We start from the raw sequence: 18063 nt of genomic DNA on the forward strand, positions 1-18063 counted from the left end.
TCCCTGGATGCCTCCTACGAGCAACAGCATCTCCTCAACTATCCTCCAGTAGCGGCTAGAGCTGGAGAGTGCTCAGGGTCAGTCTTGGCATTGAGAAGCCTTAAAGTGCATGAACTGAGCACTGGTCACCCGCCTTCTCCTACAAGGGCTAGAGACCATGTCTTGGAGGTTACTGGTGATGCCTGGGCTGGGGATGGCTCCATTCTGCTCTGCGACCTCCCAGGAGGGCACTGGCAGCTATGATTTCTCACCTTGAAAAGCAGGGCTCCAGCGGTAGGAGACCAGACCTCTCCCCTCACTTTGAGGACACTAGTTAGGCCTATACCCATCTAAGGGGACGAGAGGACCCTGGCCTTGTATTTCTCAACTCCAATTGTCCCCACCCCTGCCTCTTCTCTTTTCTCTTTCCTCTCCTGTCTCAACTTCAGTTTGCCCCTCTCTCCACTGCCTCCCCCTAACTCCAGATGCCTGCCCTCCTTCAAGTTCCCCTCCTTCACTCAGGGCCGGGACTAGAGGGAGGCGATGAGGTACTTGGGAGGGCCAAAAAACTCAGTAATCAAGATTAACAATATTTTAATGCAATATTTTAAAAAATTAAAATCAATGCCAACAGTCTATGGGGAACAAAATATCAAACATTTAAATAAAGCCAGGAGAAGTATTACTGATTTTTCGTTTTGCCTCCAGCTCTACCATGGGAAGGCAGGATTACTGATCCTATTCCATTGCTCTTTCTCTCCTTCCCCCACACCCCACATTGAAAGTCCTACAAAATCCAATCCCAGCCTACACCTTCAATGTCACCTATCCTTATGCCTTATCCTTGTGCTAAATGTATGCTAAGCAGCCTTGTCGCATACCTTCGCCAGGGTTTTTGACCCCTCCTAAAAGACTATTTTCTTCTCCCTCCCAGCCTATCAAAACTCCATCGGTCCCTATTTTTTCCAGGAAGGCTTCTTCATCACTTCAATGCCTTGTACTGACTTTAGCCTTTTCTGAACTCCTAGAGCTCTAGGCCCTTGATAGAACTCTATCCAGTCACATCTCAGTTTTGCATGTTTGTCTGGTTTCCCCGGCTTACTGTGAACTTCCTAGGGCGGAGTTGTGTCCAGATTCCGCAGCCCATTTGTACCTCAGCCTGATATTCTGGGGGAGGTGAGAGTTCTAGGAACGTTACCTTCCCATTGGGGTCCTTGGGCTGCAAGCCAAATGCTCGGATAATGTAGATGCGGACCAGGCACTCTTGGGGCCCCTGGGCAGCCAGCTGATGAAACTGTCTTGGGGGTACGGGGATGGCAGGGTCTTCTGGGAGTGGGTAAATTTTGAAGAGACCCTGAGAAGAAGGAGTCAGCTTTCATTTTTATCACCATCATCACCAACACAATCACCACTATGACCATTATTCTCATCTCTGCCAGAGTCGTCACCAGTGAGATTTCCAAGGCTAATGCCGTCCCATCACCACCATCAGATTCTGCATCAGCAGCATCACCATCACTGACACCACTTCCATTACCCACACGCTCATCAGCGTCATCACTATGGTCATTCCAGATATTATTCCAGTACTATTTACTTCCTGCTGCCACTCCAGTCTTAGGCCTCCCTGGGTTAAGGACATGTCCTCAAGGATTTACCTTAAATTCCCCAATGACAGATGGGTCCTCCATCTCCTCCTGAGTCTTGCCCCGGTAGAGCTTGAAGGTGTTACAAAAGTCAGACAGGCCCTCAAAGGCCTCCACGTTCTCCAGTTGTGTGTCATAGACCTGCCACATGTAGGGAGGAGAGAGGGGAACAAGGGAAAAAGAGGAAGAAGAGGGACAGAAAAGGAAGAGGAGACATGATGGTGTCAGAGTGAAAGAAGGGAGCGAAGAGACAGAAAGAAAAAGAGGGGAAAGGGCACAAGTAAATTAGAGGAAAATGGCGGAGGAGGGCAGGTGGGAGAGGTAGAGGTATGAGAGGGGCCCAGAAGGAAAAGAGGTAGGAACGGGAAAGAACAAAGGCAGAGATAAAAAGTATGCAAACGGTGGAGATTAAAAAGAGAGAACAAGGGGAAAAAAACAGAAGGGAGTAAGAAAGAAAACATTTGTTCAGCGCTATTAGGGAAGAAGGTTTTCTGGTTAATCCAGTATTCTAGGTATCGGGAGTAATATACATAGGTGCCGCATTTTTTTAAGGGAATAAGATCACAGTCAAACAAATAAATGAAAAGTTAACTGACTTTTTATTTGAAGAGTAAGACAGAACTCTGGAAAATTCACAGATTGGCACGTCAAGCAACATTGCTCACTATCCAGGACGTCCAAATAACAGTGATATCAAACACTGAGCCAAGTATGTCTTTTGAGCACCAATTAAAGTTTGCAAAGTCAATTTATTTACAAAGAGCCAATGACTTCTCTTTGTTAAAGCAGTGTTTTAGAACTGCTTACGTTTAAACGCAGTAGTTTTCTATAATAGATGATAAAATATACCTAATAAATTGTGATATTCAACAACTTAGTACACACGCTAAGTTGGTTATATCTGAAAATGACAGAAAAGATACTTCAGGTAAGTTCCTTTCTCATATTGCGAAATACTATTTCTCATTTAGGTCTAGCTCAAGTTCTATCTCTTCCAAGAAAGAATTAATTATGCAAGTGATACAGTTTTATTGTTAAAAATACAAATGAATATGAAGAAAATATTATTATTGCCTTATATTCTGACTCTCGAAAAATAACAACTAGTTATTTGGTTAACATTTGGTATGTATCATTTTGAATTTTTTCTTGCTCTATTTATGTAGTTGATTAATCTCAATCAAAGGACCAGTTCTTTGTTGTCAATTCTATTCTCTGTTCTACTTCCTTGTTTCTGCTTTTATTTTTTATTATTTTATTCTTTTTACTATTTTAAGTTTTTTTTTATTCTAACTTCCTCAGCTGAATCTTTATTTACTTTGCTCCTTCTATTCTGATAAGAAAAGTACTTATTGCTATGAACTTGCCTCTGCTTACTACTTTCTTGGTATTTGTTTTTTCTGTATAATGTTTTCATTTTCATTTTCTTGGCATTCCATAATTACAGTTTTATTTTTATTATTTGCTCCAAGAGCTAGATGCTTCATTAGTTTTCATTTTTATTTTTAATTAACATAAGTTTTTAAGGCTATAATCTTCCTCTGAACACTGCTTTAGCTATGACCAGTAAATTCGAATATGTAGCATTTTAACATTGTTTCCCAGGTCTGAAATTTTGGGTTGTATTCTCTCTTTCACCGAGAATTGCTTAAAAAAAAAAAAAAAAGTGGGTGGGTGGGGTTAAAAATTTTACAGATAGAAGAGAATTTTGAGGTTTTGATCTTGTTATTAAGTTATAATTTTATGACATTAGGATCAAAAAACATTGTCAGTGGTATTGCCACTTTTGGAAATTCATTAAGGTTTTTTTCATGGCCTGTTACATGGTCAATTTTTGTAACTGTGCTGTAGGTGTAGTCTCTATTTTCAGGTTACAGGGTTCCATCAAGTTAGTAATCATGCTGGTTTTCTACATCCTCTCACTTTTTTGTCCACTTGGCCCTACATGAACTGAGAGAAGAGAATTAAAATCTCCCCTTACTTACCAGGGTGTTTCAATTTCTTTTTTGTAGCTCCTGTAATTTCTGTTTTATAAATATTGATATTGTATTATTTAGCACATAGATGCTCTTAAAATTGTCACCTCTTGGAACTGCACCATTTAGTATTATTAAGTGCCATTCTTTGTCTCACTTAATTTGGGGGACCTAATACACTCTCATCTAATATGAAGAGTGCAACCTCTACTTTCTTTTCATTTGCATTTACCAGGCACATGTTTTCTCCATCTTTTATTTTCAGCCTTTATGAATATCTTTATTTTAGAGTTAGATTTTGCTTTGAGATCAGATTTAAATTTTATTAATAAGTGATTGATGTGACATGTATTGACCAATCTGAGTCACTTTTTCCTGACACACAGTGGACCTTGTTATAATGTGTATATTCAAGTATTCTTTCATTTCAGTGAAATTTTATTAAATTCTAAGTATTTATTTGTTTTATTTCATGGTTTTTTTTTTCTTTTTTTGGTTGTCTTCCTCAGAAACTCCAATTGTGCAAATGTTGAATCTCCTTTCTCTGACTTCTATATTTGTAATTTTCTCTTTCTTTATTTTCATTTCATTTTATTTACTTTCATCATTTCTGTCCTTTATGCTTCTTATTGTATTTTCCAATGTGGCCATTATGCCCAAGGCTCCTTCTAATTTCATGTTTCTTTCTCTTTTTTCCTGAATCCTACCAGTTTGTATTTCATCTATTCTACTCTCCTGATCCCTTGAGTTCATTTCTGTTTTGCATTCTGACTGCCCATTTCTAAAAAGTTTACAGCAAAATATTTCATCTCATCTGCTCCTTGGCAAAATTTTACTGGTGGGTATATATCCTTTTCTTTTGGTTAAGTTACGATGAATATTTTCTCTTCTTTTTCTCAAAGTATTTTTGAATTAATGCTGTGATATTTCTTTTATTATTACTTGTCCTTGAATGTGTTGAATTTTCCTAGGCCAATTATTTCCTTTGTTTCCACCACAGAGGCAGACAGCTTCCTGCAAACATGGTCCATCTGTGTGATTTTTGTGTAGCTTGACCTCCTCTGTTTCTCTGAACAAAACCAGGTCTAAAAGTCTTTTGTCACCAGCCTGAACTTGTTTTCAAAGTGTCTATATCCATTGTTGTGAACAAGGGATATAACTTTTATATTTTATAGTGAAACCTCAATTTTGGGAACTATATTTTTAAACTATCAAGAATATTTTCAAGCACGCACTAAAGTAAAGAGAATAGATAATAAGCCCCCATGTTCCTAGAATTTATCTTAAATAATTATCAACATTCTTTTATTAGGAGGTATGGGGTTTTCTGAGATCTGCTAGCACTATGACCTTTCATCATTTCCATGCATCTTCTCTTCATTTACTGCCGAGGGGCTCTTGCCCACTCTTGGTTGCCTTTGGACAATCCTTACATGTATTTTGGAGTCTGCGGGTTTTATTTGTTTCCAACTCTTGCTGAAAATGGAGTTTGTGGGTTTGAATGATTTCCAGAAGAAAAGGGGGAAAATGCTGACTTTTGCAGCCATGTTCATGCTGGAAGTCCCAATAAAATACTTTTTAAATTTCCAAGTGGTTGGCCTTTTTGTTTAAACCTTTGTTGTTAATTTCTCATTTTATTAAATTTAATGTCTTGTATGATTTCCACTTTTGGTAACTTATTACTAAACTAATATATGACCAAATTTTGTAAGTGTTCTCTGAGCATTAGGAAAAAATGTATTCTCTATTTTTATTATTTTTTATTCTCTATTTTAAAGCTACTTTTAATTTAGCTTTAAAAACACTTACTCGTTATTCATATCTTTTATTTCCTTATTTATTTATTTCCTGCTTCATCTGTCTAGGAAAGAGGTACATTAAAATCCCACTGTAACTTTAATTTGTCATCTCATGCTTTTATTTGTGTGAGGTATTAGTTTACATATTCCTACCATTTTTGTTTTAAATATTTTTAAGCTTTATTGTTCTATGCAAAAATATCTGGGAATATTTTTTCATTGAGGTGTATGTGTTTTATTTATATAAGACACTCCATTTTGTTTCCTTTGCTTTTTACTTTAAATTCCATCCCTTTCTCTTTTGTTTGCACTTATCTTGTTTGCCAAATACTGATTTTCAGCCATTCTAAGTTGTATTGTTTTAGACATATCTTCGAAAGACAATATAATGAATTTTGACTTTTGATATAGTCAAGAGTTATAATCACCTAATAGAGGAATTTAGTCCATTTTTACTTATTAGGAAAACTAATATGTTATATTCTTTTTCTAGTGTTTTTATATACTTTCTGGGGTGTTCTTAAGCTTTCTTGTTGTATCTTTTGTTTTCTAACTTTTGTTATTGAGAGTATGAGTTGTTTTTCTTCCCCACGCTAATGATTACCAAAATTATGTTTTTTTGTCTCTACCCACTGTGTATTCTATTCTCTCCATAATGCTACAGGTTATTTTTCAAAGAAACATGTTGATGGTGGTGGTTTTCTTCTATTTACTCATCCTTAAACTTACTCATCCAGTGTTCTTTCCAGGTCTGGTTTTTCCCCCAGAAACAGGTTGGGTGCATTTTGTTTTGGACAGCCCATTTTCATTTGGATACTGTCAGACATCTCAGAGAGGTCAAGCTGGAGGGCTGGGTGCCAATTCGGTATCCAGCATCAGAGAGAGAGCTGCAAGGGGGCCAGGGCCACAGGTCACCCTGGCGGGAGTCCTCATTCTTACTTACTTTTTCTCATTTTTTGGCAAGGCTATAGTACCACATGCCAGACCTAATGTGTCCGATCTTATTCCTGGTACACAAACAGGTCTGTCTCTTTGCCCAACCTCACACATCCAACTACCAAGTCTGTGAAAAACTTGCTTCCTGGGGAGGCCTGTGCCTGCAGAGCCACTGCTGCTGCCTGAGGCCTCATCTCTGCATATCCAGGTCTCCAGGGATAATTCACCCAGAGCCTCCAACATATCAGAGACAACTCTTGCCACTTCGTGAAATCACTCTCCAGAGTGTGCACCAAAGGCTTTCAGCCAGGAGAACTATCTGAAAGCCCAAGCTATCTCCTCCTCCGACTAGCCCTAAATCCTATTCACCAAGTCCCCTTTAGGGTGCTCCTTGGACCTCTCCCATGCATCTGACAGCCTTCGCCATACTTGCTTCTCTAAGTAAGGCAGCCAGATATAGCAAGTGAAAATACAAGACACTCAGTTAAACTTGAATATCAAATAAAGAACAAATAATTGTTAGATAAATATGTTTCGTGCAATATTTGAAACATACTTACACTAAAATATTTACTGTTTATGTGAAATTGAGGTATAAAGTGAGTATCCTGCATCTTACCTGCTGGTCACTCTCTCCAGGACATTACACAACTCCTTTGGAAAGTAATTTTGAGTCACCTCTGGTTATATTTTTTTAAAGTAGCCTACTTTTAAAAAGCATTATTTTATTTGTGGAATTTTCTTAAAATACCAGAATTTGTCTGATTCATCCCTGGTTTTGTTTTTTGTTGTTGTTTTGGGGAGTTTCTTTTATTTCTTTTTTTCACAAGACAGAGTTTACCATATGTTTATATTTTCTAGGCAGTTTATGTCCCAATTGTAGAGGTGGGGGAATTAGAGCTACATTCTCAAGCTGACTTTCCTTTTTACTTTAATACAAATTTTTATTACAGAAAAGTTCAAATAACTTCAAAATATACAGAATAGTATTACAAATCCCTAAGTACTCGTCTCTAAGCTTTAATAATTTTCAATATTTTGCAAATTGAATAATTTTTAATATTTTGAAAATCTGTCAGAAGGCCACTCACACTATCTATCTTCCTCTTTTCTTAAGTTTTCTTTTTCTTTCCTCTTTTTTTTTTTTTTTTTTTTTTTTTTTTTGAGCATTTGAAAACAAATCCCAGGCATCATTTCACCCAGAAATACATCAGTACTTTTTAGCATTCTTTCAAAATACTCTCTTGGTTATCCCAGCCCACGCTGACTTTGTGCTCTAAATCAGTGGGTGACCTTTCTCACCTCAATTAGTTCATCAGGATTCTTCAGCCCTCAGGCACCAAATGAGAAGACAAATATGTGTGTGTGTGTGAATATACACATATTCTCTTTCTGTTGTGTCTCCCTCTGCCCATCACCTGTGCCCAGGGACTGCTAGACTGAAGAGAATATTTGGAGAATCCTCACCTTTAGAGTGTCAAAGTCCTTCTCCAAGTAGGAGCCACACTTTTCCCTCTCCCCGATAGAGGCAAAAAATTTGCTCCACCAATCGATGAACTCCTCCTCCTGAGTGGATAAAAAGAAACCAATCACTTCAGAAACAGACCTTGCCAAGCAAGATCCTTCCAGACTGGACACCTAGCAAGGCCAAATGGCCGGCCTAGACCTCAAAGCTCCCCTGTTGGGTGAGTTCAGGGAAGCAGAGAGCTGGCACTTCCTGCTTCTCCGGGAGCCAAGACTGCACAGACTGGAAAAAGGGTTTGAACACCTGCTTGGTATTAAGAGGCAGAAGCTCTAGCCCAGGACCTGCCCCCATTCATTGTGTGATTCTCTTAAGTGCTCAGGTCTCTCTTTTTTCCTTTCTGTAAAATAAGCATAATCATCATGGTCCCCTCTGTGTTCCAGGGACATGCTGAGGCTAAACTCTGATGGTACATAGGATAACAATTTGGGGAAAATGTCAATAATGTGTAATTTATTAATAAAATACAGTATACCTAGAAAAACTCGGACCCCAAAGAGCTATCCTGCTCCGACCCAGCAAAAAAGAAAGCATTGGAAATCAGAACTTAGCCTCCTCCAATGTCAAATCAAGGCCAAATTCCTGAAAATCAACACATACTAAGTGCTCATTATTCAAAAACCACTATGCTACGTGGAAGAAATTAGGTGAGAAGAAGGGAAGTTGTGACAACACACTCTGCCCTGTTCTTTCTCCACTCACTCACATTTGTAGGAAAAGGTGGACAGGCCTGTTATGACACACACTGGCCTCCCCACCTTTTAACTTCTCCTGCATATGCTGTGTCTACAGACCCTCTTAGCTCTTGTGTCTAGAATGCCCCTCCAGTTGCATACTGTCTAGACGTGTGTGTCCTGTCACCAAAAGAGTCAGCAAGCTCCTCAGAGGTAGGATGGTCACTCTTCCCCAGGCCTCCCCCAAAACCTGCCTGGGGCTGGGCACTCGGGTCTGTGCCTGTTAGTACGATTAAAGCTCATCCAGCTCAGTGGGAAGGGCCAAGGACAAGGTGGAAGGAGAGCCCATCCGGGACTCATTTTCCTCCTCTATACAAGGGGGTGGGCTAGGAGATCTCCCAGGAACTGCTCTGATTCTATAAAATGAATTGAATGTCTACCATCGGATTCCTGGGGGTGTTGGTGGCTCCCTTGAAATCAGTGCTCAGTCCTTTGAGTTCCGGGTTATTAAGGATGAGTACAAGGTAGAGGCAGGCCAAGGGGACCTGAACAGGCGCAGTGGGGAAGGGTGGAACGAGGTTCTTGGAGTCTCGGCCATCCTGAAAATGTGGCCCTAACACCCTCTCTGTGGCCAGAATGTGGTCTCCAGGCACACAGCACAGAGAAAGGGTGTCAGCACAAGGCCGAGTCTGCAGAGTCCCTCCTTGTCTGACCAACTTACCAGGAGGGTCTTCTGCAGCCAGGAGAGAGGAAAAGAGGTTCAGATGGATTATGACACAGGGTAGCAGAGCTTTCTGACCTGTAACCACCCTGGAAATTGCAGCACAGGGCAAGGTGGACCCCTAGCCCTCATGTTTTAATTTAAAGAAAAAGATACTATGGATCAATAAATACACACAGATATACATATCAAACTCACATGATCACTAACACATGGAAGACTATATTTACACAGACATGCCCAAGGGATATGTATACTGAAATGCACATATCCGTCCCCAAAATATACACATTAACACGCAGGCAAATATATACACAGAGATAGAAATGATTAGAATGGAATTTCATTTAGTTGTTTGATTCCTCCTAAGTCTTTCTTTTCTTCCCCAGCCCAGGCTCAGAGTCAGGCATAAACAGGCAACAACCAGTGTATTTTGTACAAAGAAATGACAGAATACAACAGTTGTGGGAAAGTTATTATACTACTGTTAACAGTGTCAATTAAATAGACAAACATTATGCAACCTAAAAACAGAAAATATACCTTCTTGTCCAGCACCATTGGAGCACTCAGAAAAAAATTAAAAGCCACAGTGCAAATTTCAATAAATTTTAAAAATAAACCCATTATCAGTCACATTTTTTGACTATAATGCAATAAAACTAGAAACTAATGAGAAATTTAAAAATTAAAAATCCCAACGTTTTAGAAATTTAAAGGCATCCTCTTAAAAACTTCCTAGGTCAAAGAGAAAACCAAAACTAAAATCACAGATACTTAGAAAATATCAATAGTGAGAGGACTATACTCCAAGATTTATAGATGGTAGCCAAGTCTGTACTCAAAAAAAAAAAATTCAACCTTAAACATTTTTGCTTTTATACAAAAAGAATGAAAATAAATAATCAGATAACTCAAAAAATTAGAAAGAGAAATTAGGAAGATTAAAATTTGAAAATGACAAGTAGAAATTAGTGTATTAGAAAGAAGGACATTACAATTGATAATTAAACTCCAGAGCAAACTTACAAAATATCAATAAAATAAACATTTATTAAATCTAATGTTAAAAAGTGAGTGCACCATCAAGAATAAGAAAGGTCATATACAAAGATATAGGGAGAATAAAAACATTAAGAGATTTACTACACCCAAATCAATGACAAAACCTTGGAAAATCTAGATGAAATGGGTAATTTTCTAGAAAAATATAAGTTGCCAAAACTGATTCAAAAGTAATAGAAAACATGAAGAGATCAGTAACCCTGAAAGTAGAAGATATCTCAAAGAACTACTTCCAAAAAAAGACACCAGGCCAAGATTGTTTCTTTGGGGGAAAAGTTCTATCAGTCTTTCAAAGAATAAATCATTCTTTGTGAAGCCTGACCAGGACTGACTGACAGATGAACACACACACACACACACACACGCACACACACGCACACACACGCACACACACACACACACGCTTAATCCTATTCCCAAATATAGATATAAAGATCCTAAATAAAATACTAACAAATAGATTGCTGCAGTAGATCAAGCTGGATTATTCCAGAATGCACAAGTGGCTCAATATCATTGAGTAAGGAGAGAAAACCCAGTTGATCATCTATAACAGAAATGTGAAAACTATGACCCACTGGCCAGCCACCTGCTTTTGTAATTTAAATATTGCCTGTGGCTGTTTTTCAGCTACAAAGGCAGAGTTGAGTAGTTGTAACAGAGACCTTACGGCCCCAAACCTAAAATATATACCTATCTGGCCATTTAAGAAAAAGCACACCAACCCCTGATCCATAACATGCAAAAAAAAGAAGAGGGGTGGGGTGAAAAGGGTGATAAAATTTTTCAGTTATTCCTAAATGAGGCTCTCAGTGAATCAAGAATAAAAGGAAGCTTTCGTAGCATAATAATAATATCTTAAAGCAGCGTGCTTAATAGTACCAGGTGTTGTCCCTTCTGGGCTTTTGGACACAGAGCTGCCGCTGCCAATAATTTTCATGTGATATGGATATAAAGAAGAAGTAAATCAGAGTAGGTGGGAGCCGGGACTTGGAGCCAGACTAGCAGGGTTCAAATCCTGCCACTCCTAGCTATGTGACCCTTGGCAACCACGTAACTCAATTAGCTTATCTGTAAAATGGGAAAATAATAGTACCAATCTGATAAACTTATTGTGAGGAATAAATGAGTCAAGATGTATAAAGAACACATTAGTGCAATGTGTTTACTGCTGTTACTGATAATAGTATTTGTTTCTTTTGTGTGGACCACATTAGCGAGAGCATAGCTGGCCACGATCTTTCCAGAAGGCAGTCTGGCTGCATGTTTCCACATGCTTAAAGTGTAGATACACTTTGACCCATCACTTCTGTTTTCGAAATCTATCCAAAGAAAATAATCATAGGTACGCACAAAGAATTAACTTCATTTATAATAGTGAAAAATTGAAAACAACTTAAGCATCCGACAATAAGGAACCATTTGGGTAAATTGAACATCCACATGATTAAATGTTATGCAACATAAAAAAAAGATGCTATAGAAATGTATTTATTGACATGGAAAGTTACTCACCACTGATAAGATTTGCAAACAATTAAGAAGCGAATGTGATTTTATTTTAATAAAAGGACCAAACTCCAAATGTTCACAGCAATTACTTCTGAATGATAAGATTATAAATGTTTTGTTTATTCTTTTTATTATTGTGTATCACTCAAAATTTTCTAATTTTTCATTGTATACATGTATTTCTTACATAATTTAAAAAATTTTTAAAGAATATTAGCAAGATGCTTCAAAAGACATCACCAAGGAAGTGAAAAGATAATTCACAGAATGTGAGAAAATATTTGCAAATCATATCTGCAAATAAGGGACAACATAGAAAGCTCACACAATTCAAAAATAAAAAGACAAATAACTCAATAAAAAATGAGCAATGCATTTAAATAGACATTCCTCCAAAGAAGATACGTAAATGGCCAATAAGCACATCAAAGATGTTCACCATCATTAGCTATCAGGGAAACGCAAATCAAAACCACAATAAGGAAACACTTCTCACCCACTAGGAAGGCTATAATAAAAAAGTCATAAAATAACAAGTGTTGAAGATCTGGAAAAATTGGAACCCTCACACACTGGTGGTGGAAATGTAAAATGGTGCAGTCACTTTGGAAAACAGCCTGGCAGGTTCTCAAATGGTTAAAGAGAAAGTCTTTTTCTCTTAGATAAATAACTAGGAGCGGAACTGCCGAGATTCTACCTCTCCTTATATATCCAAGAGGTTCCACTCCTACCTGTATATCCAAAAGAAATGAAAACTTATGTCCACAGGAAAAGTGTACATGACTATTCACGGAAGCACTATTCAAAATAGCCAAAAAGTACAAACAATTCAAATGTTATCAACTGATGAATGGATAAATAAAATGTGATATATCCATACATTGGCATATAATTTGATAATAAAAAGCTATGAAGAACTGATGCATCCTACAACATGGATAAACTTGAGAACATTATGCTAAATGAAAGACATCGATCACAAAAGACCACATATCATATGATTCCATTTATATTTCCAGAGTAGGAGAAGCTATTGAGACAAAAAGTGGATTAGTGGACATTCTACCTTCCCTTCTGTTACCACGGGTGCTCTACTTTCACCCCAACCCAAGGCCACCCCCTGCACTCGTGTCCTGGGTCTCTTGCCGTCTGGTCTACTCAAGGACACCGCTCCCTAATTCCTACCATCTTCTGCGTCATCAGACTTCCCTCTCTACTGGATCATTCCCCATCAACATTTGAACATGTGACACTAGTGCCCCTTCACTTAAAAACAAAAACAAAAACCTCTGACCATACTTTCTCTTTTGGCTCCTGCCTCATTTATTTATTCCTTTTACAGAAAAACTTCAGAAAGAATTATCTACGCTTGTCTCGAATTCTTGTTTTTCCATTCTCTCCGCTCTACCAAGATGTTTTTCAAGGTCACAATCGCTCAGGCCTCCATAATCAATATAGTAGCAATAGTTGATAAAGGCAGTCACTCCTTTGCCCTTGAAATATCCCCCCTCACCTTGCAGAGCACCACGGTGGTGATCCTCCCACCTCACTGGCCACACCTTCTCAGTCTTTGCTGATTCCTCATCACCCATCCTCTGAATGTCTGAGTGCCCAAGGGCTCCAAGCTCTGACCTCTTCTCTTTCCCCTCCACTCTCACTCCCTTGGAGTTCTCCTCAACTCTCACATCTCTAAATAACATATACATCGATGAACCCCACATTGAGCTCTCTACAGCCTGGATGACTCCTATGAACTCCAGCTGCCTATTTCATGTCTCCCACTGGACACCTAATAAGCTTCTCATACACACCATGTCCCGAATCCAATTCCTGATATCCCCCCCCGCACCTGCTCCTTCCACGGTCTTCCCCACATAAGTAGATAACAACTCCTTCCTTCTCAATGCTCAAGCCCAAAACACTGCAGTCGCTTTGGACTCCTCTTCCTCATGCCCACATTCAGTCCATCAGCAAATACTGTTGGTGCCATCTTCAGTACACATTCAGAATCAGACCATTTGTCCCCTATCGCTGACCCTGGTTCTCCGTCACCGGATTATTACAACAGTCTTCTAAATGGCCTCACTGTTTTCACCTGTGCCCCCCAAATCTATTATCAACACAATAGCCACACACATCAGAACATGTCACCTCTGTACGAATCCTTCCAATGATTTGCCGACTCACTCAGAATAAAGCTAAAGCCTTTATAACGGCAACAAGCAAAAGTCTCTCATAATGAGGCCGTCACACCACACTAATCTCACATCCTTCCACTTTCTTCCTCACTTCAGCTACAGTGGCCTTCCGGGTCCTTGAATATTGCCAGCATCCGCATGCTGTTCCCATGGCAGGAACCCTATTCCCATGACAGAACTATAGTGACATCTTTACCTCTTTCAAGCCTTGACTCAAATCTAATCTGTTTTACCCTCCTTACATACCATATTTTAAAGCACGATTCCCTCCTACCAATTCTTATTCCCGCTTCCTTGCTTTTTCTCCTTAGCAATTATCACCATCTGACTTTTCATATATTTTACTTAAGTATTTGTTTGTTGTGTCTCCTTCTCCATGAGGTCAGAGACCTTTATCTTTTTTAACACTATGTACCCAGTACTTAGAACATTGCCTGGCACATATTTGCAACTCAGTAAATATTTGATGGATATATAAATGCTTAAACAGCAGGGGGATGGGTGATCCTTGGCTTTTAAATTTCCAAAGGCAGACCACACGCCATTAAAAAAAGAGGTTTAAAAGGATGTTCTGTCCGGCCAGTTTTCTCATCCTCTATAGAGGAGATGAAAGTCTGGAGGTGTAGAAGTAAGAACTAGAGATTTGTGATGGTTTCTGATAAGGTACTCCCACACTCTGCCTCTCCTGGGTAGCTCCAGTGTTATATATGGAAAAGACCCCTCCATAACTCTGGGGATCTGGTAAGCAGCAGCCACCTAGAAGTTGCCAAAGGAATTGGGGCATGAGGCACTTGGAAGAAGATGGCTGCATGGTGTCATTGGGAGAGAGCCTAAGGGAGCCCTTGCCATTCACTATAGACCCCAGAGTGTTATGAAACAGCTGCCAAATTGTACCATGCTCCCCAGAAGGACTTGAAATAAGCCCAGAGAGAGAGAGAGAGCCAGGGGACCTCAAAGGGTCTTGTGGCCAAGATAACAAGATGTTGGCTTTGTGGTCTGTGTGCTCAGAACTCAGTGGACTTATAGATCCAGGAAGGACACGTGATGGTAACCAGGGGCCCCTCCCCATGGAAGCCTAACCCAGAATTTAGCTGCCTCCCAGGGGTGAGGACAAGGAGGGAAAACCCCAAACTGAGTAAGCTTAAATTTACACTGTTGAAGAATACCAGGACTTTTCTGCTATCAGGAAAAATGTGAGCTCAAAAGAGAGATTAAACCGGATTACACAAAATAGTTATATTTTTAACTCACTCACAGATGTGACTTGAAAACATCATTCTAGTTATGTCACTAATCTGGCTTCTGATGAAGTTATTTCAAGTTTACTTCTTCTTATTCTTCCTCAGGAAGTCCAAAAATAAGTTAGCATACCCATAAGAACAAGCGCCACAGTAAAAGGACAGCCCTTCCATGTCTTAACCCAGATATGCCAAAGCCAACCAACCCTCTGACGTTAGTGGAATTTCATAACCCAAAGCTCCAAAAGGGAAATGGTCAGATGTTCTCTAACTCCAAGCGTGTTCTTGACCTCATTTTGCAATAGCTAAGCATCCAGTCTTGGACCATGGCAAGGAGAAAAAACAAATGCAAAAGGTTTGATTGTTGAAGTGTCATCTCAGGCTTTGGCAAGAAGTCTGACCATTAAAACTTTATTTCCCCATGTCCAAGGTTCAAGGCCCCTCATCGTTCAGCCAGCCAAGCAAGAAAGTCTGATCAAGGCACGGACTGGCAGCCTCTCCAATTTCAGCTAATAGCCAACATTCAGCTCCTGAGCAACTGGAGCCACGTAACAAAGACATGCTTTTCCAGGCTTGATCCAGTCTAATGGGCAGCCTAATCCCTCCGAAGAACCAAATCAGCACAGCACATTCCGAACATTTAATCTCCCATTTTCATTCAGTGGGCCTAACGCACTTTATGAATATGGGCAGCAAAACTGACAACAATAATCTAAGCCTGCCTTTCTGTGAAGTGAGGAAAGTGGGGGAGGGAGGGTGATATCACTTGTATTCTCTCCCCACGATGACCACTTGAATCAAAAAGAAAAGTTCCTGTTCAAATTCATTTATCACCAAAGTTATGTTAAACTTTGGGTCACTATATGGAACTACACACCTACCTCTAAAATAGAAGTCCGTTATTTTTTTCTTTTATAATTTTAAGCAGACCTTCCTTGTCTATGTCAACCTAGAAGTAGACATTTAGACCTTAATTAAAATTAAAAGTAATTTCTCTCTTTACACAAATCATTAACATCAAAATAGTAATGACATCATAACCCAGCACTGGGGTTATTGCAAGGCTCTGAGTTGATGTCCGCAAAGATATTTTTTGACCGGTAAAGTTTACCATGATAAATGTTCTTGTTGATATTGCCAATATCATCAGTTTGATCCCAATACCGCTGACCCATGGCTTGACATTTGCATAACGGGAATAATGGTATGATGATTCCTCTAATTCTCTCATTAATGTCCTAAAGTTTAAGAAACTAGGCCTATTTGCTCATGCGCACACTCATACAAACACAGATGTAACATACAAGTAACCATGCCCCCAGACATGCAGACACCCCGATTTCAAACCTACCCTACCCCACACATGCTAAACTTCTCATGCCCCCCAAAACCACACAAACATATGACCACAGCCAGCTACCATGTTGATTCAGCAGAACTCTACACATTCATAACAAAAATCACTTAATTATTTCCACAAGTGGAACACTGGGTTTTCAACCTCTTGTTGACACTTTCTGCAGTCCTGCCCCCATTTCTGTTAAAAAGGAATCATTACTCTGCCTACTCACACTTCAAGCTGGACCAGCAGAAGTGGGAGGGAAGGGAAGACCTTTAACCAAAACGCTCAATTGCTTCCAAAAGGCCCAGTAAATAAATGTGCCTGAAATCTAGCAAGGTCAAGCAGATGGTGAGCAGAGAAAGGTCAGGACCTGAAATCTGACTATTGACCTGTTCCAGATGGGGGACCCAGATGGGGTGGGAACCTGGGGAGAGTCCCAGCTTACTGGCCCTTTCCCAACTCAGGAGCCTAACAGGGATATGTAGGCCCATGACTTGGTCCTCTGAGGATAGATAGGGTGTCTGCATACACCCATCCGCAAAGCCCAGAGGAATGGAATCTATCCAGTAGGTTGAATGAAAGAAGATCCCATCAGTCTTCAAACCTATGAAGAAAGCAATGAGACATCACTAATTCAGAATCTGCAGTGGTTCCAATAGGGCCTGGGCCAAAGCTTACCTTACTTTCATTCTGCTTATGCAGATAGTTTGGCTTCACAATGGTTCCAACAATCTGCTTCTGAGAAAAACTATTTTTGAAGGTCTTCCAGAACTGCAGAAGCATTCATCAAACTATAGACACTAATCTTAGCTATCTTAAATTCAATTTAAAAGGTATTTGGGAGGTACCTACTATGTGCCAAAGTCAACTTACTTTCTAGTTACTGTGTGCATTTTCATACACAAAATCACATTACTTTTAAAATATTTTATATTTTGAATTTGCTGTTAATTCAGTCTGTTTTCCCCAGACCTCAGTGAAAGTAAGAGAGGTGTTCAAGATACTGGATAGATTAATCAATTTCACTGAGCATCCTCAGGGCAGACTTGTACTCAGCAGCGAGTGCTGCACCAAGTTCCAAGCACTGTTTTGACCCAGGCTAGGGGGTGGGAGGGGACAGGGACAGTGACAGGACCAATAGGGGTAAAAAGGTATTAAATTGGACCTCAGAGAGAATTTCTTGTCCTGTAGATTTCCAAGGAAGGCTGAGAGTTTCCCTCTGGGAAGAGAAGAACCTTTTTCCTCTGGATGAGAAATCAGGTTCCTCGTGGACCAGGGAAGAGACCTCTCGGGAAGAGGGGAGTATGGCAGGGATGAGGCAGAGGCAAAGAGGGCTGGCGGGAGGGGGCTGGGGCCTCCTCCTCCCTGATGAGGCCCTGGAGTTTGCCAGACAAGTTTCACCCCGGGCTGTCCCCCCTGCAGTGTGCATCGAGGGAGGAGGGGTGCACCCCCGAG

At 39.8% G+C, this 18063-nt stretch overlaps 1 protein-coding gene across 1 annotated transcript in view; it reads right to left on the reverse strand.

The window, feature by feature from the left end:
- DYSF (dysferlin) overlaps nucleotides 1-18063 on the reverse strand; it is a 203049-nt gene that overhangs the window by 21308 nt on the left and 163678 nt on the right. Inside the window, exons 41-43 of the mRNA XM_025045188.1 lie at nucleotides 7804-7902; nucleotides 1638-1766; nucleotides 1178-1333 (exon numbers count right to left, since the gene is read on the reverse strand). Of these exons, the coding sequence (XP_024900956.1) occupies nucleotides 1178-1333; nucleotides 1638-1766; nucleotides 7804-7902 (384 nt within the window). The remainder of the gene's footprint in view (nucleotides 1-1177; nucleotides 1334-1637; nucleotides 1767-7803; nucleotides 7903-18063) is intronic.

The sequence above is a fragment of the Pteropus alecto genome, unplaced genomic scaffold (genome assembly GCF_000325575.1).
Source record: "Pteropus alecto unplaced genomic scaffold, ASM32557v1 scaffold131, whole genome shotgun sequence".
Taxonomy (NCBI): domain Eukaryota; kingdom Metazoa; phylum Chordata; class Mammalia; order Chiroptera; family Pteropodidae; genus Pteropus; species Pteropus alecto.